Genomic DNA, 26,668 nt, shown 5'->3' with positions numbered 1-26,668 from the left:
AACTATTTTGCTAAGATATCTTCCTTTTGTATAGTTGGAATCCGTGTTTTGTTCTCTCTACAGGTTCTTAAAGATGCAATATATTGAGAAAGAGATATCTTGGATACATCATATCATGAAGATGGAGATAGTTGATGAAGGCGTTTGAGGATGATCACCAATGAATACATTCAAAAACTTATATTTGCAAAACTCTTATGCGTCATAAAGATGGAGACTCTCAATGAAAATACTTGATCCTCCCCATTGATTCTTTTTTGTATTTTCAAACTTTTGGTATATCACACCGTAAGTTTGAGGGGGAGTGTTAAGTTGTACATGTATATATATATCTATATATATATATTACCATACATATATATATTTGTTTCGTATTGTACATATATGTTAAAATGTAAACTGTAATATATATATATATATATTATTTAATATTATTATATTTTCTTTTATTATTTTCTTTTTCTATTTTTCTTTATTTTCTTTTTTGGCATCTAGTTCAATAGAAACTAGATATTTGATCCAGTCAAGTTCTTGTTTGAACTTGACTGTGCAAATAGTTGTTGGACTGTAGTCCAACAGCTATAATAAATGTTGTTGGACTATAGTCCAACAGCTATAATAATAAATGCTGTTGGACTGTAGTCCAACAACTATATTAAGAGACGTTGGAATCCAACGTCTCTTTTGGAGAGCTCAAAATGAGCTCTCCTCTCTCTTCCACTTTTTTGTATATATAGGAGTGAACCCCTTCAATGTATATAACCATGCTTCTTAAGCATTTTGTTCATGAATAAAGTATTATTTATTTTTCAAGTGTTCTTCCTTTTATAACCTTTCAAGGGTCATGCTTGTAGTGTCTCCAATAGACACTTGTTTGTGAGTTATTTGTGCATTTGTTGAAGACCGCTATTTCATTACATGGTATCAGAGCTACAAAATCCTTAGATCTTGAAGTGCTTCCGCCTCGATTTCCGTGCCACATTTACAAAAGGTGTTTCATCACCTTGTTCTTGGCTCAAGAAGATTTGTTTGAAGAAAGGCGAACTTGTGCTACAAAAAATTTTGGTTTTGTATCTTCTTATTCCTTTGTCTACTCTTTTTCTTTTCTTTTTATTTTTTTCTCTCTCTCCTCCTATTTATTCCTCTCTTACCCTTGTAAAAGATGGATGACAATGATAAGATCACCATCATTCCTATGAAGCTAAATGATACTAACTATGTAATGTGGGCTTCAATTATGAAGCACCACATTTGGGGAAAAGGTTTATGGGTGTAAAATCCCATTTTAAAAAAAAAAAAAAAACTGTTTGGACCCGGGCCGGGTCGGGTCCGGACCCGACCCGGGCCCCTTTTTATTTTAGGGTTTTGCGTAACCCGACGCAGGGTCCCGAGCGCCGCACTCCCCCCCGTTCTCCCCCTTCTCTTGCGGGAGGATTTGGGAAACCCACCAGGGGTTTCCCCTTCTGGTGCCCCCTTCGCCTTTAAGAGAGAGGTCGGAGGGCGAGGGGAGTCTCGCCTCCCTCTCGCAGCCCTCTCGAGCTTCCTCCGCCGACGCCGGCCCCCACTCCCAGGTATGCTCCTCCCTCTTCTCTTCTCCTCCCTCTTCTCTTCCTCACCGCCCTTCCTGTCACCTCGCCGGGAGGCCGGCCGACGGCTCACAGCCGCTGCCGCGGCCTCCCACCGCCTCCCTGTGCCATCGGGGCCGATAGGTGACTTACGCAGCCCCTGTCGTCCCCGCCTCTCGCTGGGGATCGCCGGAGTGCCGGCAGGGGTCCAGTGGCCCCTGCGGCAACCCCCCCCCCCCCCCCCCCCCCTTTTTTTTTTTTGTTTTTGCTGCCACCTTGTGGCTTTCGGCAGGGGTTGGCCCCTTGCCGACCTGTGTTGTCGGCAGGGGCTCAGCCCCTGCCACCTCGTGCTGTCGGCAGGGGTGGCCCCTTGCCGACCTGTGCTGTCGGCAGGGGTGGCCCCTTGCCGACCTGTGCTGTCGGCAGGGGTGGCCCCTTGCCGACCTGTGCCTCCGGCAGGGGCTGGCCCCCTGCCATCCTGTGCTATCGGCAGCGGTGGCCCCTTGCCGACCTGTGCTGTCGGCAGGGGCTCAGCCCCTGCCACTTCGTGCTGTCGGCAGGGGTTGGCCCTGCCGACCTGTATTTTCGGCAGGGGCTGGCCCCCCCTGCCGTCCAGTGCTGTCGGCAGGGGCTCAGCCCCTGCCCCTTCTTGCTCCCGGCAGGGGCTGGCCCCCTGCCATCCTTATGCTTCCGTCAGGGGCTGGGCCCCTGCCACTGTGTGCCGTTGGCAGGGGCTCAGCCCCTGCCACTTGGTGGCCGTCGGCAGGGGTGACCCCCTGCCGCTGCGCTATGTTTAGGCAGGGGCTTGTTCCCCCACCGCTTGTCTGTTTTCGGCCAGCAGGGGCACACCTCTGCTGCCTCTCTTTTTCCTATAGACAGGATTGTCCTTCTTTTGCTCCGCATTATTATTAACATAGCACTGTTGCAGACCTCGCATCGGACCCTCGCTCTGGCTCCGCGGCCCGAGCCTCGTATCATCTACACGCGTAGACGCACACAGCTGCAAGACATCCCGAGGTAGGGGAAAGTCGCACGAATAGTGTATATGAACTAAATAAAATAAGACTTCTGAGATAGAATAATTATTTTTGCATATTTGCGTATCTGAAGAAGTATGTGTTGATCCATGTTTTACTCTGTGTGATTCTTTTGAAATTGCATAATGTAAATTCTTTAGGTAGACTCATTCTAGAAAAAAATCAAGTAGTTTACTTGGCATGCCTGTTTACGTGTACAATTACTTAACTCATAATTATCTATTATGCATGCTTGTTCCTTTGAAACTGCATACTTAAGATAGATTTTGTGAAGAGACTCAAAACCACTGCAATTGCCATTATAACCAAACCTTAAGGCAGGTACGGTATGAATTTTATGTAAGATCATGGAGGGTAATTGAAGGGTGAAATCTATACTTTACTGATTTTTGATATGGTAATATCGGCCTCCACAGGCCAATTGCTCAGAAAAGCAAAACATGTCATATAGGAACCAAAAGAATCATATACCATTATGTTGCCCTTCCATCGTAGTTGTACCTCTAGGAAGGTACGATCGTACTTTTGGACAAGTACGTCCCATGTGGGTTACGATGGTGGGATGATGAGGTTGTGGCAACCTCGATGAATGCTATTAGCAAAATGCTGAGATCACATAAAATGGTGACCATTTCGCCTTCACAGGCAAGATGCTCGAGTGGGTCTAATGGACCAGAGCATATAGGATGGGACGACGGTTAAGAAACCCCCGTCGTACCCATCCGATATTCACGGTTCATCAAGGGAGAGGATGGATGGTACAAAGACTCCGATGGACAGGTTGTTAACAACCACCCCACGAGCAAAAGACTCGGTTTTCCCCAGTCATCGGAGTTAGGGGAATTGGGATTACCATAAATTATCCTAGGTGGTAATTCCCAGGCACTTCTGCAGAAGTTGGATGCATCCTTGGGCCACGAATGCCTTTGGGGATTTACTCTCTTGGTCACTGACCGTCCCCTTAGGAGCGGACTCAGTCAGCCATCCGGGTTAATGAAAACACCTGACATAATAAACCCCCGGATTGGTCTCGGCTGTTTCTACGTTTCGCGTCTGCGCGTACCCACAGGCCAGTTAATATCAGAACTTAAATAATATATTCATGAATAGATATAGATGACTGAGACTCACACTGCTTCTCTTTGCACTTATTACATTTGTTAGAATAGACTACAATTGTTTTAACTGCTTAAATATCATAATTGCTTATCTTATGAATGTCCTGTTTTATTTTCATTCTACTTATCTGTTCGTGCACCTACTAGTTTGTTATGAAACTGACCCATTTCATGGGCAGGTGAGGAGTAGGACTTCACTGGCGGCCGATGGCGTGGTGCAACGTGGATCAAGATTCATTTCCTTTCTGCTGGCGGATTGGCTCTGGGACTTTTTTGAGTTTTTCTTAGATTTATTGAACTTTGGAATAAAAGACCCATTTTGTAATAAACTGCAGATTTTAATCGATTGCCTTATTTCTTAAATTCCTTTAAGATGTTGTACATGTGAATGATGGTTTTTCAGCTAACGTACCCAGGATTGTTGACTTGTGTCCCTTTCTAAATGTCTTTCGCTGTTGTTTTTTAAATAATAAACTTTAAATCTTTGAAAGGTTTTTCGATAAGGTTTTCGAAATCACAAGTCGAAATTTTGGGGCGTTACAACTTGGTATCAAAGCCAGATTAGAAAGAAGTGAATCTTGACTATTGAGCATCCCATCGCGCTGTAAGTAAACCTTTGATATTTCATAGCATGTTTAGACTAAATGATATTCTTGTCTTATTCGTAGTACCGTTGGATATATGGATCCAGTTACTGGTTTTAATGGTATTCGCGGTAGGAGCACGCGTAGTGTACGTGGTCGTTCCGTAAGGGGGAGGGGCGGACGTGAGATGTTCGGGGCTGGTTACTGGGCTAACCGCCCTCCTCTACCCATTTTTACGGATGAGCAAGGCTTCGCACTACCGATCGCCTACCAGATACCCTTGGCAGCAGCGTGGGCTGAAGTGCATGCTCGAGAAGGTGATTTCGCGCCTTCACACATTCAGGTGCACCATCAGACACCACAGGAGTCATCGAGAGATTTTGTTCCCCCTGAGTTAACAGAGGAGTGTGGTTTCTGCGGAAAAACAGGCCACACCATGGATGCTTGCTTCCACAAGGCTGAGCATGACGACAAGATCGCAATTTCGACTGCCGGCGAGCAACCGCCACCTCCGGCAGACCCAGTGGGCGGTGTATCACCCACATATACACCTGCGACGGATTCTTCAGATTATAGTCTTGGCTCACCGGAATATACTCCGGCGACGCCTCTTTACGGGCAGGAGCCCTCCTACGATGAGCCACTTCCCTTCACCCCTAAGCGCAGATTCAGGCGCACAGGCAATAGAAGGGAATATCTTAGGAAGTACTCTAGTCGTCCCTAAGGGGAGGTAGCACGCACCCAATTTTGTTGGAGTCTGTGAACTCATTTATACCTGCGGAATATAACTTTTGCTTATGTACCAGCACAGCTGGATTCTAAATATTTGACTCTCGGAATAAAGATTTATGTTATTGCCTTTGTTTCTATACTTATGCCTACTGGTACGTCTTCAGTATTTTTGATTTTTATCTTGGTTGCTTTTAAGGATGGCGGGAAACTCAAGCCACAGCATGGCCGATGAGTTGCGTGAACAGAGGGGATTCATGATGGATACCCTCAACTCCTTAGCTGAGGCGATTCGTAACCAGGGTCGTCCCCATCAGGATCCGGGTTCCCTCGCTGGGAATGCACCAACCGCCACATATGAGAAATTTCTGAAGCTAGACCCTCCTACTTTCTCGGGCAAGGTTGATCCTGACTTGGCGGAAAGTTGGGTTAAAGAGGTGGAACGGGTGTTCCAAGTGTTGTCCATTCCTGATGATAAGAAGACGATGTTCGGGTCCTTTCGTTTGAAGGACGACGCTCGAGAATGGTGGGACACTACGCGGGAGGTGCAGTTTCCGGGTGCTGAGGTGATTCCGTGGGAGGCCTTCCGAAGGGTTTTTCTCGAAAACTATTTCCCTCCTCATGCGAGGGAAAAGAAGAAGGTGAAATTTCTGGAGCTGTGCCAGGGCAGCTTGAGTTTGAACGATTATATCGCCAAATTTCAACGGTTGGAGCGCTATTGTCCTCACCTATTCGAGGATGATCATGAGCGGGCCAGGAAGTTTATTCGCGGACTGAAGGAAGGACTCAGGCATAGGGTTCTCACCAGTATGCCCGCAACTTTTTCGGCGGCAGTAGCAGCAGCCACCCTACTGAACGAGGATTGGGAGCGTTCAAAAAGTGTGCAAGCCAAGAAGTCAACCGCGTCAGGTGGTGAGCAGAAGAAGACATTTTCCGGCGGCCCAGGGCAACGACCACCTTTTCCAGAGAAGACTGAAGCAGGGAAGAAACAGTTTCCTCCAGCAAAACGCCAGCGACAACAGGGCCCTCCACCACCCAGGCAACCGTCGAGTGATAACTGCCCCAGATGCAAGAGGCCTCATGTGGGACAATCTTGTCCGCGGGACACTGGCGGATGCCTGTACTGTGGCAAGATGGGCCATTTCATACGCGACTGCCGGAAGAAAGCAGCAGATGACCTCAAGCGAACCGGCAACGTATCTCAGCCTCCTCGACCACCTTATCAGCAACAACAGCGAGCACAACCAAGCAGTGGCAGAGAGCCGGGTCGAGTTTATGCAGCCACGGTCGATCAATTGACCAAAGGGGATCTCGTTCAAGGTACCATTCTTGTTGCTGGTAAAGCAGCTTTTGCACTCTTTGATTGTGGTGCCACACATTCGTTTGTTTCAGAAAAATTCGTAAAACAATTGCATATAACGGTAAAAACGCTTGATAATGCATTAGACGTGTATAACCCCGTTGGGAAGAACACGGTTTGCACCACTTTCATACCTGAATTGGACGTAGTTATGGCAGAGCGGCACTTGCCTGCTTGTGCTATCCTGCTGGAGATGACTGAATTTGACGTCATCCTAGGCATGGATTGGTTGCACAAGTATCATGCCAAGATCTTTTGCCGTGATGGCAAGATCGTTTTATCACCTCCAGGCTCTTCGAGAGTAGAATTCAGAATTTCCAGACCTGTTCGAGCAAGCCGGATGATCTCGGCACTTAAGGCACAGAACTTCTTGCGGAAGGGATGCACTGCCTTTTTGGTTAGTGTTATCCAGTCAGATCCAATGCCCATTCTCATCAGTGAGCTTGATATTGTTCGCGATTACCCCGACGTTTTTCCTAAAGAGCTGTCGGGACTTCCACCGTCTCGTGAGGTAGAATTCAGTATTGAATTGCTACCAGGTACGACACCAATCTCCAAAACACCCTACAGAATGGCGCCAGCCGAGCTTGAGGAGCTGAAGAAGCAGTTGCAGGAGTTGTTGGATCAGGGATTCATTCGCCCCAGCGTTTCTCCTTGGGGAGCTCCTGTGCTCTTCGTGAAGAAGAAGGACGGGACTTTGCGATTGTGCATCGACTATCGAATGCTCAACCAGGCCACAATAAAAAACAAGTACCCATTGCCGCGTATCGAAGACTTGTTCGATCAGTTACAGAAGGCCAATGTTTTCTCGAAAATCGATCTTAGGTCCGGATACCATCAACTCAGAATTAGGAATGAGGATATTCCTAAGACGGCCTTTCGGACGAGATACGGACATTACGAGTTCACAGTCATGCCGTTCGGACTGATCAATGCCCCCGCAGCTTTCATGGACTTGATGAATAGGGTGTTCAAGCCATTTTTGGACACCTTCGTGATCGTGTTCATCGACGACATCTTGGTGTACTCAGAAAGTCGAGAGCAACATCGAGAGCACCTAACAGTTGTGTTGGAGACCTTGCGAAAGGAACGTTTGTATGCCAAGTTCTCTAAATGTGAATTCTGACTCGAGGAAGTCATGTTTTTGGGACACGTTATTTCTAAGGAAGGAGTGTCCGTGGACCCTACAAAGGTGGAGGCTGTACTTGGTTGGCAGCAACCAAAGAACGCGCGTGATATCAGGAGTTTCCTTGGACTAGCGGGTTACTACAGAAGATTCATTCAGGATTTTTCTAAAATTGCGTTACCCCTGACAAAGTTACTGAAGAAAGAGACTAAATTCTTATGGGACGAGAAGTGCGAGGCGAGTTTCCAGTTGTTGAAGGAGCGACTTACCAGTGCTCCTATTTTGACCTTACCTTCTGGTAAGGGCGGATTCGTGATTTATACTGATGCCTCTGGGTCAGGCCTAGGGGCCGTGCTGATGCAGAATGGGAAGGTGATCGCTTACGCTTCTCGACAACTTAAAATTCACGAGAAGAACTACCCAACTCATGATTTAGAGTTAGCTGCGGTGGTGTTCGCACTAAAGATATGGAGGCATTACCTGTATGGAGAGCAATTTAAGGCGTTCACCGATCATAAGAGCCTTAAATACCTATTTTCGCAGAAAGAATTGAACATGAGACAACGACGTTGGCTTGAATTCCTCAAGGATTACGACTTCACCCTCTCCTACCACCCAGGAAAGGCGAACGTTGTGGCTGACGCTCTCAGCCGCAAAGCACCGGAAATCTCGATAAATGCTTTATTTGCTGGATGGAGGTTGGTCGAAGACCTAGCCTCATGGGAACCTTTCGCGGTCACTCAAGGTTTAATCGGCTTATCTCACCTTGTTGCTCAACCTGAACTGCTTGCGAGGATCATCAATGGACAGAAAACGGATGCACGCTACGAGAAGTTGAAGGCTCAAGCAATATTGGCAGATACACCTTTTCGTCTGAAGGAGGATGGAAGTATATGGTTGAGGGAGCGCCTTTGGGTTCCTGATGACCCGGTTCTTCGAGATGAAGTTCTTGCGGAAGCCCACAAGTCTAGGTACACAATTCACCCGGGTAGCACGAAGATGTTCAAGGACCTGCAACGCAGTTATTGGTGGAACGGTATGAAGCGAGACGTGGCTGAGTATGTCTCGAAGTGTTTAACGTGTCAGCAAATCAAGATCGAGCACCAGAGACCCGGTGGGGTCATGCAGCAGATAGAGATCCCTCTTTGGAAGTGGGAAGATGTTACCATGGACTTTATAGTCGGTCTTCCGAGGACGCGGAGGAAGCATGACGCGATTTGGGTGATCGTAGATAGACTCACCAAGTCGGCTCACTTCCTACCTATCCGTCTCAACCAATCGTTAGATGGTCTCGCTGATCTCTATGTTAGAGAGATTGTGAGATTGCACGGTGTTCCAGTCTCGATTATCTTCGATCGTGATCCTAGATTCACTTCAAGGTTTTGGGGACAACTTCAGTTGGCGTTGGGCACAAAGTTAAAGTTTAGTACTGCGTTTCACCCTCAGACGGACGGGCAGTCGGAGCGTACGATTCAAACCTTGGAAGACATGCTTCGAGCCTGTATGATGGACTGGAAGGGAGAGTGGGATTCCCACATCAGTTTGGCGGAGTTCGCGTATAACAACAGCTATCATGCGAGCATCGGGATGGCCCCATACGAAGCTTTGTATGGGAGGCCATGTCGATCACCTGTTTACTGGGACGAGGTTGGCGAGCGAAAATTGGAGGCACCTATAGTCTTGCAACACTATACTCAACAAGTGCAGATGATTCGAGAACGACTCCGTACCGCTCAGAGTCGGCAGAAAAGCTATGCAGATAGACGCCGACGAGAGCTTGTCTTCGATATTGGCGAGATGGTTTTTGTTAAGGTATCTCCGACGAAGAGCGTATTTCGGTTCGGGAAGAAGGGAAAGCTGAGTCCTAGATACGTCGGACCGTTCGAAATCCTGGAGCGGATTGGAGAAGCAGCTTATCGCGTGGCATTACCTCCGCAGTATGCTCAGATCCATAATGTTTTTCACGTATCCATGTTGAGGAAGTATGTTCACGATCCATCGCACATCATTCATTATGATGATGTGGACATTAGAGGGGACTTGACATTCGAAGAAAGACCAGTGGAGATCATCGACCGTCGTGACCAAGTGCTTAGATCAAAGACCATTTCCTTTGTAAAGGTTTGGTGGCAACATCATGGGATTGACGAATGTACTTGGGAACCCGAGAATGATATCAGGGAAAAATATCCTGACCTGTATTTTGATTCTTCAAGGTAATAGATATTTCGCGGACGAAATTCTTTTAAGAGGGGTAGGATGTAAAATCCCATTTAAAAAAAAAAAAAAAAACTGTTTGGACCCGGGCCGGGTCCGGACCCGACCCGGGCCCCTTTTTATTTTAGGGTTTTGCGTAACCCGACGCAGGGTCCCGAGCGCCGCACTCCCCCCCCCCCCTTCTCCCCCTTCTCTTGCGGGAGGATTTGGGAAACCCACGAGGGGTTTCCCCTTCCGGTGCCCCCTTCGCCTTTAAGAGAGAGGTCGGAGGGCGAGGGGAGTCTCGCCTCCCTCTCGCAGCCCTCTCGAGCTTCCTCCGCCGATGCCGGCCCCCACTCCCAGGTATGCTCCTCCCTCTTCTCTTCTCCTCCCTCTTCTCTTCCTCACCGCCCTTCCTGTCACCTCGCCGGGAGGCCGGCCGACGGCTCACAGCCGCTGCCGCGGCCTCCCACCGCCTCCATGTGCCATCGGGGCCGATAGGTGGCTTACGCAGCCCCTGTCGTCCCCGCCTCTCGCTGGGGATCGCCGGTGTGCCGGCAGGGGTCCGGTGGCCCCTGCGGCAACCCCCCCCCCCCCCCCTTTTTTTGTTTTTGCTGCCACCTTGTGGCTTTCGGCAGGGGTTGGCCCCCCCCTGCCGTCCTGTGTTGTCGGCAGGGGTTGGCCCCTTGCCGACCTGTGTTGTCGGCAGGGGCTCAGCCCCTGCCACCTCGTGCTGTCGGCAGGGGTGGCCCCTTGCCGACCTGTGCTGTCGGCAGGGGTGGCCCCTTGCCGACCTGTGCCTCCGGCAGGGGCTGGCCCCCTGCCATCTTGTGCTATCGGCAGGGGTGGCCCCTTGCCGACCTGTGCTGTCGGCAGGGGCTCAGACCTGCCACTTCGTGCTGTCGGCAGGCGTTGGCCCTGCCGACCTGTGTTTTCGGCAGGGGCTGGCCCCCCCTGCCGTCCAGTGCTGTCGGCAGGGGCTCAGCCCCTGCCCCTTCTTGCTCCCGGCAGGGGCTGGCCCCCTGCCATCCTTATGCTTCCGTCAGGGGCTGGCCCCCTGCCATCCATTGCTGTCGGCAGGGGCTCAGCCCCTGCCACTTGGTGGCCGTCGGCAGGGGTGACCCCCTGCCGCTGCGCTATGTTTAGGCAGGGGCTTGTTCCCCCACCGCTTGTCTGTTTTCGGCCAGCAGGGGCACACCTCTGCTGCCTCTCTTTTTCCTATAGACAGGATTGTCCTTCTTTTGCTCCGCATTATTATTAACATAGCACTGTTGCAGACCTCGCATCGGACCCTCGCTTTGGCTCCGCGGCCCGAGCCTCGTATCATCTACACGCGTAGACGCACGCAGCTGCAAGACATCCCGAGGTAGGGGAAAGTCGCACGAATAGTGTATATGAACTAAATAAAATAAGACTTCTGAGATAGAATAATTATTTTTGCATATTTGCGTATCTGAAGAAGTATGTGTTGATCCATGTTTTACTCTGTGTGATTCTTTTGAAATTGCATAATGTAAATTCTTTGGGTAGACTCATTCTAGAAAAAAATCAAGTAGTTTACTTGGCATGCCTGTTTACGTGTACAATTACTTAACTCATAATTGTCTATTATGCATGCTTGTTCCTTTGAAACTGCATACTTAAGATAGATTTTGTGAAGAGACTCAAAACCACTGCAATTGCCATTATAACCAAACCTTAAGGCAGGTACGGTATGAATTTTATGTAAGATCATGGAGGGTAATTGAAGGGTGAAATCTATACTTTACTGATTTTTGATATGGTAATATCGGCCTCCACAGGCCAATTGCTCAGAAAAGCAAAACATGTCATATAGGAACCAAAAGAATCATATACCATTATGTTGCCCTTCCATCGTAGTTGTACCTCTAGGAAGGTACGATCGTACTTTTGGACAAGTACGTCCCATGTGGGTTACGATGGTGGGATGATGAGGTTGTGGCAACCTCGATGAATGCTATTAGCAAAATGCTGAGATCACATAAAATGGTGACCATTTCGCCTTCACAGGCAAGATGCTCGAGTGGGTCTAATGGACCAGAGCATATAGGATGGGACGACGGTTAAGAAACCCCCGTCGTACCCATCCGATATTCACGGTTCATCAAGGGAGAGGATGGATGGTACAAAGACTCCGATGGACAGGTTGTTAACAACCACCCCACGAGCAAAAGACTCGGTTTTCCCCAGTCATCGGAGTTAGGGGAATTGGGATTACCATAAATTATCCTAGGTGGTAATTCCCAGGCACTTCTGCAGAAGTTGGATGCATCCTTGGGCCACGAATGCCTTTGGGGATTTACTCTCTTGGTCACTGACCGTCCCCTTAGGAGCGGACTCAGTCAGCCATCCGGGTTAATGAAAACACCTGACATAATAAACCCCCGGATTGGTCTCGGCTGTTTCTACGTTTCGCGTCTGCGCGTACCCACAGGCCAGTTAATATCAGAACTTAAATAATATATTCATGAATAGATATAGATGACTGAGACTCACACTGCTTCTCTTTGCACTTATTACATTTGTTAGAATAGACTACAATTGTTTTAACTGCTTAAATATCATAATTGCTTATCTTATGAATGTCCTGTTTTATTTTCATTCTACTTATCTGTTCGTGCACCTACTAGTTTGTTATGAAACTGACCCATTTCATGGGCAGGTGAGGAGTAGGACTTCACTGGCGGCCGATGGCGTGGTGCAACGTGGATCAAGATTCATTTCCTTTCTGCTGGCGGATTGGCTCTGGGACTTTTTGGAGTTTTTCTTAGATTTATTGAACTTTGGAATAAAAGACCCATTTTGTAATAAACTGCAGATTTTAATCGATTGCCTTATTTCTTAAATTCCTTTAAGATGTTGTACATGTGAATGATGGTTTTTCAGCTAACGTACCCAGGATTGTTGACTTGTGTCCCTTTCTAAATGTCTTCCGCTGTTGTTTTTTAAATAATAAACTTTAAATCTTTGAAAGGTTTTTCGATAAGGTTTTCGAAATCACAAGTCGAAATTTTGGGGCGTTACAATGGGGTATAGTGGATGGTTCCGATTTGGAACCTAAACTATCTCTTACCAAGAAAGAGGGTGATAAAGAGGTTCCTCTAACGGAAGAAGAGAAGAGTAAGGCGTTAGCCACTTATGAAAAGAAATGGAAAGAATGGAGGATAGGGCATGCAAAAATTATGTCATGGCTCATCAATAGCATAAACATTAAAAAATGCTCTAGTCTAGCTAAGTTTGAGCATGCCGATAAGGCTTGGTAATACCTCAAAAACATGTATTCCCTTAAAGATATTGCACATGTATGCAATTTACAAGATAAAGTTCGAATAATGACTCAAAAAGATAAAACTATTCGAGAATATTATAATGAGTTGTCCGAACTTTGGGAAGAGTTGACTCTTCTTGAGCCCAAATGGCATTATGCCGAAGACATCGAGCTTCGCCAAAAGCAACTCGATATGGAACATTTCTATCAATTTGTGAATGGTCTAAGGCCGGAGTTTGAATCCACCAAATCGGCCCTTTTACATCGTGGAAAAATTCCTTCTATTGTTGATACTCTAGAAGAGCTCACTATGGAGGAAAATAGACTTAGAAAAAGTACTCCAAAAGTTGTTGATGACTCCGTTTTAGCTGTATCTAGACCGGGGAATCATACTTGTACTTACAAGCTGCCTCATTTTGGAAGGCAAAACAACGACTTTGATAAAAGAAAAGTTATTTGTCATCATTGTCATGAACCGGGGCACTATAGGCCTCAATGTCCAAAGTTAAAAAGAAGAGAAGAAAAAAAAGTTGTATCTGTTGAATCTGAGTCAAAAGATCAAGATGCACCTGTGTTTATGGCTCAACTGATGAAAATCCTTCAACCGCTTCTCAAAGGGGTATCCTCCTCAACCGAAGCCTCAACTGGAGCGGCAGTTGCATCTTTCTCCAGTCCAGGTAACTTTTCTTGGCTTTTAGATTCTGGTGCTTCTTTTCATATGACCCCAAATGTTAATAGTCTATTCGAATGTCTTAAAAATAACTCAAGTGTGTCAAAGGTTTTTACAGTCGATGGCACATCTCTTGAAGTAAAAGGAATATGATGTTTTGAAAATCTTCAAAAATCCAAAAGATTTTTTATCCCAGAAGTTAGATATATCCCTAAACTTAATTTGAATCTCTTATCTGTCTCACAAATATCTGATTATGGATGTAATATCTCCTTCTCTTCTCATGGTTGCTGGGTACAAGATCGCCAGTCAGGGAAGCTGATTGGGGAAGGCCATAGAGAAGGAGGACTTTATTACATGGACTTTTTGGAATTACCCAAGAATGCATTTTGTTATAATATTCAGAAATTAGAATTGGATTTATGGCACAAAAGGCTTGGCCATCCTCATATGTCTAAAATTCAATATTTTCCAAGTTTGGAAAAATTTTGTAATTCTGAAAATTTTTCTTGTAAAGACTGCATTCTTGGCAAAATGAAAAGGTTACCATTTCTTAGTAGAACTTTTGTTTCCTCACGACCACTTGAGTTAATACATTCGGATGTTTGGGGCCCCGCACCAGTTATTTCCAAAGGTGGTTATACATATTATGTCATTTTTGTTGATGACTTTTCTAGACATACTTGGATTTTTTTTCTTAAACATAAATCTGATGTCTTTGCTAACTTCCAAATATTTCATAAAATGGTTAAAAATAAGTTTCAAAATGATATTTCTGTTTTTCGCACTGATTCAGGGGGAGAATTTATGTCCAACGAATTCAAAGACTATCTCAATTTACATGGTATTACACATCAAAGATCATGTCCACACACTCCACAACAGAATGGCCTAACCGAACGCAAACATCGGCACATTATGGAAACTACTAGGACATTGCTAATTGCAAATCAAGTTCCAAAAAGTTTTTGGGCTGAAGCGGTCCTAACTGCCACCTACCTCATTAATAGGATGCCATCTTCCTCATTAAAGAATACAACTCCAATAGAAAAGCTTGTTAATTTAACTCCAGATTATTCTAGATTAAGAGTCTTTGGATGCAAATGTTTTGTTTTCACCAACAGAAATGACAAACTCTTTCCTCGTGCAATCCCATGTGCCTTTTTAGGATATGCTGATAATAAAAAAGGCTACAGGTGTTTCGATTTTCAAAATGACAAATTATATGTGTCAAGAAATGTATCTTTTTTGGAAAAAGAAAGCTTCTTTGAATTTGAAAAATCCAAGGATGTCACTGAATACTCGTTTTTAATTGATCCAACTTCAAAATCCAATGAATGTGATGTTGGATGTGACCTTGACAATGATTAAAGTCCTATTGTTGTTGAAAATGATGATAATGAAGAGCAAATCCATAGGGATGTTAGTCTACAATATTCAAGACGTAGAGAGCAAAATCTTCCATGTGCATTACAAAAATACTCTGAAGTCTCACCTAGAAGAACGTCTAGAATCTCTGAACCTCCAGAAAAATTTGTGTCTTATGAATCTTTTTCACCCACGTATAGGGCCGCCATTACATTAATACAATCATATGTTGAACCATCATCCTATTCTCAAGCAAAAAATCATATAGAATGGATATAAGCCATGAAAATAGAATTGGATGCACTAGAAAAGGCCAATACTTGGACGATACAAGATATCCCTCCGGGTAAGAAACCTATAGGTTGTAGGTGGGTATACAAAGTCAAAACCAAAAGTGATGGGACCCTGGAAAGATATAAGGCCCGTTTAGTAGCAAAATGATATGCCCAAGAGTATGACATCGATTATGAAGAAACATTTGCTCCTGTGGCCCGTATGACCACTGTTAGAACTTTAATAGCCTTGGCCTCCATTAGAACATGACCTATCTTTCAATTAGATGTCAAAAATGCTTTTCTGAATGAGAATCTCGTTGAAGAAGTATACATGGAAGCCCCACCTGGTATTAGTATCCCTAAGGGTAAAGCTCTTCGTCTAGAAAAAACTCTTTATGGTCTTAAACAGGCTCCAAAAGCCTGGTATGACAGATTTAGTCATGTTATGCTTGATATTGGTTTTCAACCTTGTTTAACTGACACTGCTTTGTTTGTTAAGAAATCTGATGCAGGCATCATTATTCTTCTTCTCTATGTGGACGATATGTGAAAAGAAGTGTTTTCTCGGTTACGGGTCATGGATCTGCAGATCCAGGACCCGTGACATCCACTTCTTCATTAATGGCATTATGTAATATTGATTATTGTAATGAGGGGTATTTTAGTACCCTAAAATTTTGTAATCACTTGTTAATATGAAGGAATACACAGCAGCCGACCCTATTGCTGAAGGGGTATCGGTTTCTCCCAACTTCTCTCTCCCTTTCTCTCTCTCTCTCTCTCTGTTTTTCAGATCTCACGCGTGGAAGGACCTGGAGATTCAAAATCTAACAATATGATCATCACCGGAGGCGACAAACAGGGAGTTGCAAATATCAAATCTCTTCTTAAAACTCACTTTGAAATGACTGACTTAGGTTTATTAAGATATTTTTTAGGCATTGAAGTTGCTTATTCCCCTCGGGGGTATTTGATATCTCAATCTAAATTTGCTCTTGATATCGTTTCCAGGTCTGGAATTACAGATGATAAGAAAGTAGACACTTCAGAAGTTGTCAATGTTAAAATGAAAATTGATGATGGAGAACTTCTTGATGATCATACTCCTTATAGACAGCTTGTTGGAGCTCTTTTTTATCTTTCCATTACTAGGCCAGATATAACTCATGCGGTTCATACAGTCAGTTAGTTTCAGCATGCTCCCACCTCCGTGCACATGGGAGCGATTTTGCGTATTATTAGATACTTAAAATCCTCTCTTTCACGAGGACTCTTCTTGTCTGCTTCATCTTCATTAAATTTAATTGCATATACTGATGCTGACTGGGGAGGTGATCCCAATAATAGACACTCAACTACTGGTTTTTGTGTGTTCCTAGGTGAAACCTTAATTTCGTGGAGGTGCAAGAAGTAGCAAAAAGTCTCTCTTTCCTCCACCGAAGCTGAATACAGAGCCATGGCAACCACCACTATGGAGGTTGTTTGGCTCAGACGATTGCTAGCGGATATGGGAGCTAAAGCAACGCAAGCTTCAAAGATGTGCTGTGACAACAAAAGTGCGATCTACATTGCAAGCAACCAGACATTCCATGAGCGCACTAAACACATTGAGATGGACTGTCACTATGTCAGAGAGGAATACTTACATGGAACCATTGATCTGCCATATGTTACATCAGAATATCAATTAGCAGACTTCTTCACCAAGCCTCTCGCTGCTCCCAGATTTCACTTCCTCTTAGACAAACTTTCGCTCATTGTACCGTAAGTTTGAGGGGGAGTGTTAAAATGTAAACTGTAATATATATATTATTTAATATTATTATATTTTCTTTTTCTATTTTTCTTTATTTTCTTTTTTAGCATCTAGTTCAATAGAAACTAGATATTTGATCCAGTCAAGTTCCTGTTGGAACTTGACTGTGTAAATAGCTGTTGGACTGTAGTCCAACAGCTATAATAAATGCCGTTGGACTATAGTCCAACAGCTATAATAATAAATGCTGTTGGACTGTAGTCCAACAGCTATATTAAGAGACGTCGGAATCCAACGTCTCTTTTGGAGAGCTCAAAATAAGCTCTCCTCTCTCTTCCACTTTTTTGTATATATAGGGGTGAACCCCTTCAATGTATATAACCATGCTTCTCAAGCATTTTGTTCATGAATAAAGTATTATTTATTTTTCAAGTGTTCTTCCTTTTATACCCTTTCAAGGGTCATGCTTGTAGTGTCTCCAATAGACACTCGTTTGTGAGTTATTTGTGCATTTGTTGAAGACCGCCATTTCATTACAATATATACATATATATTCATATATATATGTATGTATATTTTATTTATAATGATATAATAGGTAATACCCTCTAGGGGTATTTTCATCATTTTACAACATTGTAATAGGTTGTGCCCATTTGGGGTACTTTAGTTCTTTTACTTTATTTTGTTCTTTTTATCTTTTTCTGTTTTTATATGGACTATTTAGTCAAAGACCAGATAGAGCTATTGGGTTTGTTTTAGACTAGTTAACGTAGAGTTGACTTGTCAATATAGCTGTTGGAAGAGTCCAACAACTATATTTATAGCTGTTGGAAGAGTCCAACAATTCTATTTGAGACTACCTCTTGTGTATAAATAGGGATAACATAGAGTTGACTTGTCAATATAGCTGTTGGAAGAGTCCAACAACTATATTTATAGCTGTTGGAAGAGTCCAACAATTCTATTTGAGACTACCTCTTGTGTATAAATAGGGATGAACCTCCCTCTTGTTCTCTAATGCTTTTCTAAAACATTCTAACTTATTTTGTGAGTATATTATGAATAACATGTTATTTATTTTATTCTTACTTTTGTGCTTTAATACATGGTATTGCCCTTAGTGGCTGTTTGTATTGCCTATGTTGGCACCTTGTATTATCCCATGGTGGACTTGTGCATGTGCACATTGTCTTTGTGTTATCGTAAGCCCTTTGTGGTTCTTGCTTTTGTTTTTGTGCATATTTCATGACACCTCATGGTTATCTCTTGTCACAGACTAAATACTCAGCTGAGATAACAATTCGATCAAAAATTACTGATGAAAAGAGGGTTGATACTCTAGAGGTCAAAAATGCAAAATTGAAAAAATATTTTGGAGAACGTTTGAAGGATACAACCCCATACAGACAAATGATTGGAGCTTTAACATGTCTTTCTATTACTAGACATGATATTGCCCACACAATTCATTATGTTAGTCAATTCCAACATTCTTCCACTACAATACATTTGAGGATTATTAAATACATTAAGAATACTATTAATCATGGATTATTCTTATCATCTTTCTCCATATTGGAAGTAGTTGCTTTTCAAACTCTGATTTGAGAGGGAATGCAAATAACCATCGCTCAACCACATGTTTTTATGTCTTTGTAGGTGTCTCCTTAATATCGTGAAAATGTAAGAAATAACAAAATGTGTCCTCATCTTCTACAGAAGCAGAGTACTGGGATATGACAACTACTACTTCTGAGCTGGTGTGGTTGAGGCAACTCTTAGAAGACTTGGGAGTTCACATAAAGGAACCCTCAAGATTATGCTTTGATAACAAAAGTGCAGTTTACATCGCGAGCAATTGTACATTCCATAAGACTGTTAAGATATGCATATCTATTTGTACATATATATGATATAAATAAATAAATAAATATATATTATATATATGTTTTATTCATTGTAATAGACAAATACCCATTAGGGGTATTTTCATCCTTTCACAAGTCATGTAATAGGTTGTGCCCATTCGGGGCAGAACAGTCTTTTTTTATCTTTTTTGTACAAACTTGGAATTTCATTATTCTTTATGGGCACTACTGTAAAGAGTCCATAGAGTCATTGGACCTCCCCAACGGCTCCTATTTTCACTGTCACATATTAGTGTTTGCTGCAACACTGAATATACGGTTGTATTGGAGCAAATTGCATCCATCCGTAAAACACACTTAGTTCCATAATTGTTGGATGTCCATTTAATAATAGAAAATGTTTCAGATTGATTAAACAGCATTCTCTTCTCTCCAATTTTTTTTTCTTTTTTTGCTATAATAAGTTTAGCAACTTTGATTCTCACATGCTTTATTGTTTGAGGAAACATTTTTTTTACTCATTTTCTTTATATATTTTGTGTTGCTGGTTTTGCCAGAAACAGGCAATCTTAAACTTGATACCACAGAAATGCTTGATTTAGTTCATTGAGCCCAATCTGACTCAAGCTTGTTCTCATTGAGCCAGTGTTTTATTCTAGTGAGTTTTCTGCTTGTGTCATGCACACCTGGGGGTGTGATGACTAGAAAGAATGTCTTGGACATGCAGACAGGTGTTTTTTGTTTTAGAAAGTATAACTGGCATTTTTGCTATAGTATGTTGACACTAACTCGTTCACATTCTTCAGGTTGATATAGCATATGCACCATTTCTTGAAAGGTTTAATCTAGTATTCTCTAATATAAAGGATTACAATATCACTGAAGGAAGGCCTAAGCTGGCATTATGGATCGAGGTATGGAAGTGCAATAAATCCTGAAGTGGTTCTTTATGTTTTAACTTTTTATATCACTTTCGTGACATATACTTTGGTTGCTGCCCTTCATACACTTTAGTTTTCTCAAGTGAGTGATCTTTGTGCTTCCTTTTTTTTGTTTTTTTTCTTTCATGGAATATCTGTACTTTCTAGGTTGTCTGCTTAAATTGTTGATCTAGCTGTAGCATCTAGAGTGGAAGCACAAGGTTTTGCTTCTGAGAACGAGTTCAGCTGTTTCTCATTTCTTTTTCCTCTTCTTTCAAAGCTTTTCCCGATCAGACTCAGGGCACTTAAGGGTTGTTTCTCAGAAGCAAATCAGCTTCCGAAAAATGTATTTTGTTAAAATGGAAGTACATATCAACTCTCTCACTCTCTCTCTCTCTCACACACACACTCACACACATGCACCAGTGTGTAGGAAGGCTCATACACTGCCAGTTTCTGTCCATGGCAAGTCTGGAAACTGGTGTGGTTGGTTCTGTCTCAGGAGGGCCTTTTCCTTCTACCAGTATCAAGCCTTGTTGTGGCCAAGAACCATTAGAAACATTTCCTTTTCTGGATGTGGTATTAGACACAGTTTTTAGTGATCAACTTCCTCCTGCACCATTCACGCACTGTATTGGCCAGTAACTGACAGGATGGCAAAGTTGGCAGTATCCATCATTGTCCTGCCAATTTATTTCCAACCTACTGTTGAATGCACCACACACAAATCTGTCTTTTTTGTCGAGTGATCCAAACATGCTAAATGGGTTTTTCAGGCAATTTTTTGTTTTATTTTTAAATTCTGACCATATAGATGTGATCTACATACTTGATTTTGCAGGGATCAGCTCTTGGAGCATTTGATTCCGACACATGGGTGGGTTTTTATAAGGTTAAAAAAATCAACTGTCCAAAATCTTTTTAAATTTTCAAGGGTTCAAATATCATTTTTTTCATCGAAAACACACGATCCAGGTGTTGATTCCTAGTACATCGACCATGCCGAACACATCTATGGGTTCAGAATCACGAAAAAACTATGGTACCCAGACACTCCATTTTGCTCTCAGTACCCTTATCAGCACAAGTATCCCCGTGTCGACATGCGTCGACACAAGTATCCCCGTTTCGACACGCGTCGAACAAGTATCCCCGTATTGACACGCATCAACACAAGTATCCCTGTGTCGACACACGTCGACTGTAATTACGTGTATTTTCACACTTAGTTAAATTTGATATTTTAAAAAATTTGGCATAGAAGAAAAATCATTTGAACCTCGATATTAGACCGATGCTTTTGAGTCTAGGCATGGACCAGGTCTTATTAACTAGGTCTAAACGAGCCATTTAAAATGTAGGAAAAAGTTTTATTTTCAACCTTTAAATTCAAGCAAAATTTGAGCGAAATTCAGGTTATTTTCGAGCGAATTTCGGAAGCGAAATTCGAGTTATATATCGTTGGATGCGTCTCGAAATTCTGAGCGTAACAATATTTTATTTTCCTTGATTCGGGCTATGGTTGGTCCCCAAAAAACACATTTTTAAAAAATTGAGCAGTTTGTCAGTTCGAATTCGGACTTGGATCAGACCGGATCTAATGGATTTAATCCAAATTAATATGGATTTGGACTCTATACAAGACCCATATTAATCTGGATTTGATCCAGCTCAAGACCCATTTGGATTTTTGAGATGGATTTGGATCTTGGACCTGGATCTAGATCCAGATCTAAATCCAAATCCATGCCCAATGATTTTTTCCAACTTTAAATTCATTAGAAACTTTTAAATTGAAGTTAATTAATGTTAAGAAGCCTCCCAAGTTAATTTGATAATTTTTGGAAGCTTCTGGAAATTTATTAATTATTTAATATTAAATAAATAAATAATTAATTAATTCAATGTAATTCTGATAATTTAATTTGATAATTGTTTAGGACTCTAAGTAGAGCCCTTAAACCCATATAAAATCACTTTAGAAGTGTTCTAGTTTAATAGTATGATTTTTGAAAGCTTCTAGGTATTTATTTATTAATAATAAATAAATAAATAATTAATTTTAATTAATTTTGAGATTTATTTTTAGGGAGTTTAGGACTCTTTATAGAGCACTTGTTCATGCCTTAGAAGCTTTAAGAAAGATTTAAAAAAAAAATACTCAAATTTGAAAAGTCACACTTGGAGAGTTTCAAATTTTTTGGAACTCTAAGAGAGAAGAGAGTGCAGCCCATATAGAGCTCTATAAATAGATAAAAAAAAGAGGAAGAAAGAGAAAGAGAAGGAAAAAGAGAGGAAGAGAGAGAAAAAGAGAGAAAGAGAGAGAAGGAGAGGAAAAGAGAGGAAGAGGAAGAAGGAGGTTCCCTCTTCGATCATCCATAGTTTTTCACCATTGTTTTTGTTTTTTTTTTCCAATCTACGGTAAAGATACGGGTTCCTCTCTTGATTCGAATGAGAAAAAGAGCATGAATTTGTATTTCATGCAATGTTTTGGTAAAAATACATGGGAAAAGAGTAAATCTAGATATTTACTCTAATAAGAGTTTGATTTCTATCTTTTTTGTAACTTGTTTATGGGAAAAATTCATATTTACTTGTAATTGTGGATCCCCGAATCGGGACAAATTTGCCATGTTTGAAGTATGTGCAAATCTGGCCCATATTTAGGGCATGTTAAATCTTGATTAGGAGATGCAAAAATAAGCATAAGCATGTATACCTAATTGAATGTCTACATGAGCATGGTTTATTGGGTTATGGATTTACGCAAATCTGAATGTATTCTCGATTGTGAATAAGTATACTTGAAGAATGAGTTTATTTCTATCTACAAATCGGTGTGAACATGTATATCCATGCATACATGATAGATGAAAAATTGCATATGCAAGCCGTCTGGATTTGACTACGCATATACATGCATCATCAAACCTAAATACATGCGTTTTTGTAGGTGCATAATAATATTGTTTTTACCTATCATTATGTTGGCCTGGGTGGCTGCCTAGCCGAGCCCACTCAGCTGGGCGAAAGCCCAGTCCCCGTCATGCTCAGCCAGTCGGTTGGGCAAGGAGGCAAGTCTGGCCGCACATGATAGGTGTGGACAGACTATACCGGGCCCAGCCAATTGGCTTGGCAGGTGTGTCTTTCAAAAAAAAAAAAAAAAAAAATATATATATATATATATATATATATATATATATATATATATATATATATATATATATATATATATATATATATATATATATATAAGTTTTTTTTTGGGGGGTTTGGCTGTGAGACCAGCCACAATCTTTTTTTTTCGCTGGCTTGTATTGCCAGGCCCTGCCCGGTTCGACAGTGGTCTGTTCGGGCTAAACCGGACCTGGCCTGGTGCTGCTGGGCAGTCTGGCAGCCCGGCCGAGTGACTCGGCTGGGCAGGCTGGGCCCCAGCAGGCCCAGTCCAGCCACTCGGCTGGACTAGTGCAACCTAGACTACATGAAATCTCTTATAATATATATATATATATATATATATATATATATATATATATATATATATATATATATATATATTCTCAGATTTGGTGCTTGACCAAACTCTCTCTCTCTCTCTCTCAATATATATATATATATATATATATATATATATATATATATATAAAGATGGGATGTCCAAACCTAGAGGCAATTGCTGGACGTCATTTGCCTCCAAGTCTTCTTCCTTTCTCTCTAAATCTTGCTTTTTCAAATCTGAGTGTATTCTTGCAGGGCACGTTATCAAGGCAGATTTCACACTAACAGATACCGTTAATTGTAACAATTAGATGCAAATGTGATATTTTTGCTATAAAAATTGGAAATGCTGTGCTGAAAGCAAACAACTCGATGAATGTAAAGTTGTAAACTTGCAAGAAAGAAAATGCACTCCTAGTGCAGATTCATTTAGAATCTTAGATTAACCTTTTTTTCTAAATGCTTCTCATGGTAATCATAATCCACGTTGAGTTATTTGGAAAGACTTCTAACTGATCTTTTAATGCTTGGAGAGGAGAGCTGCTCATTGATTTTGATTTCCGGGGCTCCATTAAATTGATCATTGGGAAGCTGCTATTTAGAGTTCTCCTGAGAGTTATGCCAATTTTACATTTCCTGTTGGATTGGGATTGCAGTGACTAGAGCGTTGGCATATCTTTTCATTTCGGCATTGCTGAGTGACATCGTAAGTCATATTTTCTAGTGAACTGGTAAGGTCTGCCTGGCCCAACTAAACAAATAAAGAGGTGGGCCACAAGAAAAACAAAGGAGAAAACTTTCTTATAATCAGCATTTCTTTATATTGATAATCTGATTGCTGGTTATTGCTAACAACTCGGAAGATCATGGTATTCAAAAAATAGCCTATAAAAAATAGTTCACAAACTTCACATCAGGATTTTCTAGATTTTGTTCACATACTTTAGCCATTGTGCACTTGCATGAGAAAATCCTCTCCTTTAGTACTTTTCTTCAGTATTTTGATGTCTTCTTAAGAAGCTACAGGCAACCACAAGAATTAAATTATCTTTTTCCTATTTCTCATGCCACTAAAAATGCATATTATATTTCATGCTTGTGTAGTATGTGATATTGTTGCATACATGATTATGAAAATTTAATTGCATTTCACATATGGACAACTAGAATCAGTTTCAGTGACACGAAGCTCTGTCATGTATCCTCCTAACATGTCACCAAAAACACAATCTGTGTTTTGCACATATAAATTTTCAGCAGTTATGATTTAAATCTTCATCTCACACATGCTTCCTTCTAATCCTCTGAGCAGATGCACTTATGTTTGGTATCTAACTTCCTATGCTCTCACTCTATTCTGTAAAATTGGTTGAAGATCAACTGTGCTGTTTGCTTTTTTTTTTTTCTTCTCAATTCTATATTATGAGTGAAATATTTGGAGCAGGAGGTGAACAAGATCGATGGCTACAAACAAACCAAACAGGACCCACAAGAACTACTCCATGTGTATAGAACTCGTTTTGGGGTAAGCCTCATACTTCAAGACCATTTATATTGTATCATAATTGCTCTCTCTCTCTCTCTATCTCTGTGGCAAAGATCGAGAAGAGGCATGCTAGTGACAATCTCTTGCTTGTGTGTGTGTGCAGGCAAAATGAGCTTCCATTTTGGATGTTGGTCTCCTTCCGAAAGAGAAGCTTTATCAATGAAAGAGAGATTATATGGAGCTTGAATATCTATATTCCTTGTCTTTCCTAGATTTTCAGGTTATGTTTTCTGTTTGATGTCTTGGTGGTGTTGTCCATGTCATGATTATTGGACTTAAATAAAAGTAGTGAACCTTTTCTTCCCTAAATCTGTTTTGCTTACTGATCAATAATCTTGTCAGGGATAGTTTTAGCCACATGATTTGGTGAGTTTGTAAAATTTATTTGAGGATGCCAATAGCCAATCCATGAATACGACCCTGAGAGCCACCAAGAACTTATTAGCTGAATATAATGAATAATGGATGGTGCACTTGGAACTATACAGCGAGGACTGACTAATTTGTTTGATTTAGTTCCTCGTTTTAGTTATTTCGTTATTCTTATCTTTGGTATGAGAACCTATTGCTTAGAAGGAAGAACCATCTTAACATGTTCCATTGATAACAAATGCCTAAAATTCTCAACATGCAAGATGGTCAAAAGGGCATGCCTTGCCAACGGGGGCTCCACTTGTCTGGTAGGAGCAGCTAGTGCATGTCACCTAGTGTTGAGACGTTGCAGGTTCAAAACCCAATGATATAATTGTATAACTGGTAGGGGTGTGCCTAGCCCCAGCTTGCCTTTCAAAATAAAAAAAGGTCATGACTTTATATCTGATAGTTCAAGTCAAACTATAGGTTGTTTTTCATGATGTAATGATACCATTTTAGGTTGATTTTCATGATGTAACGGTATCATTCCTTTTGAGAGCCTATTATAGAGGATCCTTTCTCCACCTTAGGCTAAAGTCATTTGGGGCTTAGCGCTTACTATTGTAAAGGATCTTTCTCCACCTTAGCCCTCCACTTTAATACTAAAAACTGTAATGAAACAAGCGGAAATACAAGTAGCAAATCCACAAAGAGATTACAACAAACAGAGATTACCCAAGCAATAGTCCACTATGGGACAATACAACATTCAAATGAGAACAATCACCAGAGCACAATATGTGCATACAAAAGGCACACACAACACAAAAATATAGATCTTCACTTTTGAAAATGCTTAGAAAACATTACTACTACAAGGGAGGCAGTGTGTCCAACTGACCATTGGACCAGCCCCAACGGTTAGTTGGACCAGCTCCATGAACCAGTTCCAACAGCTATGTTCTTTAGAAAAACAAGAATAAAAAGAAACAAAAAAGTAAAGTGAAAAAGATGAGTTGGTATCTAGTGGGCTGACACTTATTACATATGTGAAATGCTTGAAATACTTCTGATGGGTATATATATATATCTTAACACTCTTCGTCAAACTTATAGTGTGATACCAAAAGTTTGCTAAGAAGAGACAAAAAATGAGGTGAAGGCAAGGCCTTAGTGAAAAAATTTGTCAGCCGACATTTTGAAGTCATATAAGACAACTCAATAGTTCCTCTTAATTATTCCTGTCGGACCTGATGATAATCCATCTCTATGCTTGGTTCGTTCATGAAAGGTGTGGTTGCTTGGAATGTAAATAGCACTCTTAGGGCATATTTGGTTGCTCCAATCACCTCAACCAAACATAAAAAAATAAGAGTCACTTTCTAATTTGTGTGAAATTCAGAATC

General features: G+C 41.8%; 1 protein-coding gene across 1 annotated transcript in view; it reads left to right on the top strand.

Moving 5' to 3' along the window:
* The window catches only part of LOC149821224 (glutathione S-transferase L3-like), a 121,055-nt gene extending 95,838 nt beyond the window's left edge, over nt 1-25,217 (top strand). The window contains exons 8-10 of the mRNA XM_089983859.1: nt 19,751-19,858; nt 24,807-24,887; nt 25,012-25,217. Of these exons, the coding sequence (XP_089839985.1) occupies nt 19,751-19,858; nt 24,807-24,887; nt 25,012-25,020 (198 nt within the window). The 3' untranslated portion in view covers nt 25,021-25,217. The remainder of the gene's footprint in view (nt 1-19,750; nt 19,859-24,806; nt 24,888-25,011) is intronic.
* Nucleotides 25,218-26,668: the final 1,451 nt, after the last annotated feature.

Source organism: Nuphar pumila, chromosome 12 (assembly GCF_984573655.1).
Source record: "Nuphar pumila chromosome 12, dmNupPumi1.hap1.1, whole genome shotgun sequence".
NCBI lineage: Eukaryota > Viridiplantae > Streptophyta > Magnoliopsida > Nymphaeales > Nymphaeaceae > Nuphar > Nuphar pumila.
Note: the sequence above shows the minus strand (reverse complement) of the source record. Positions and strands in the feature narration are given on the sequence as shown.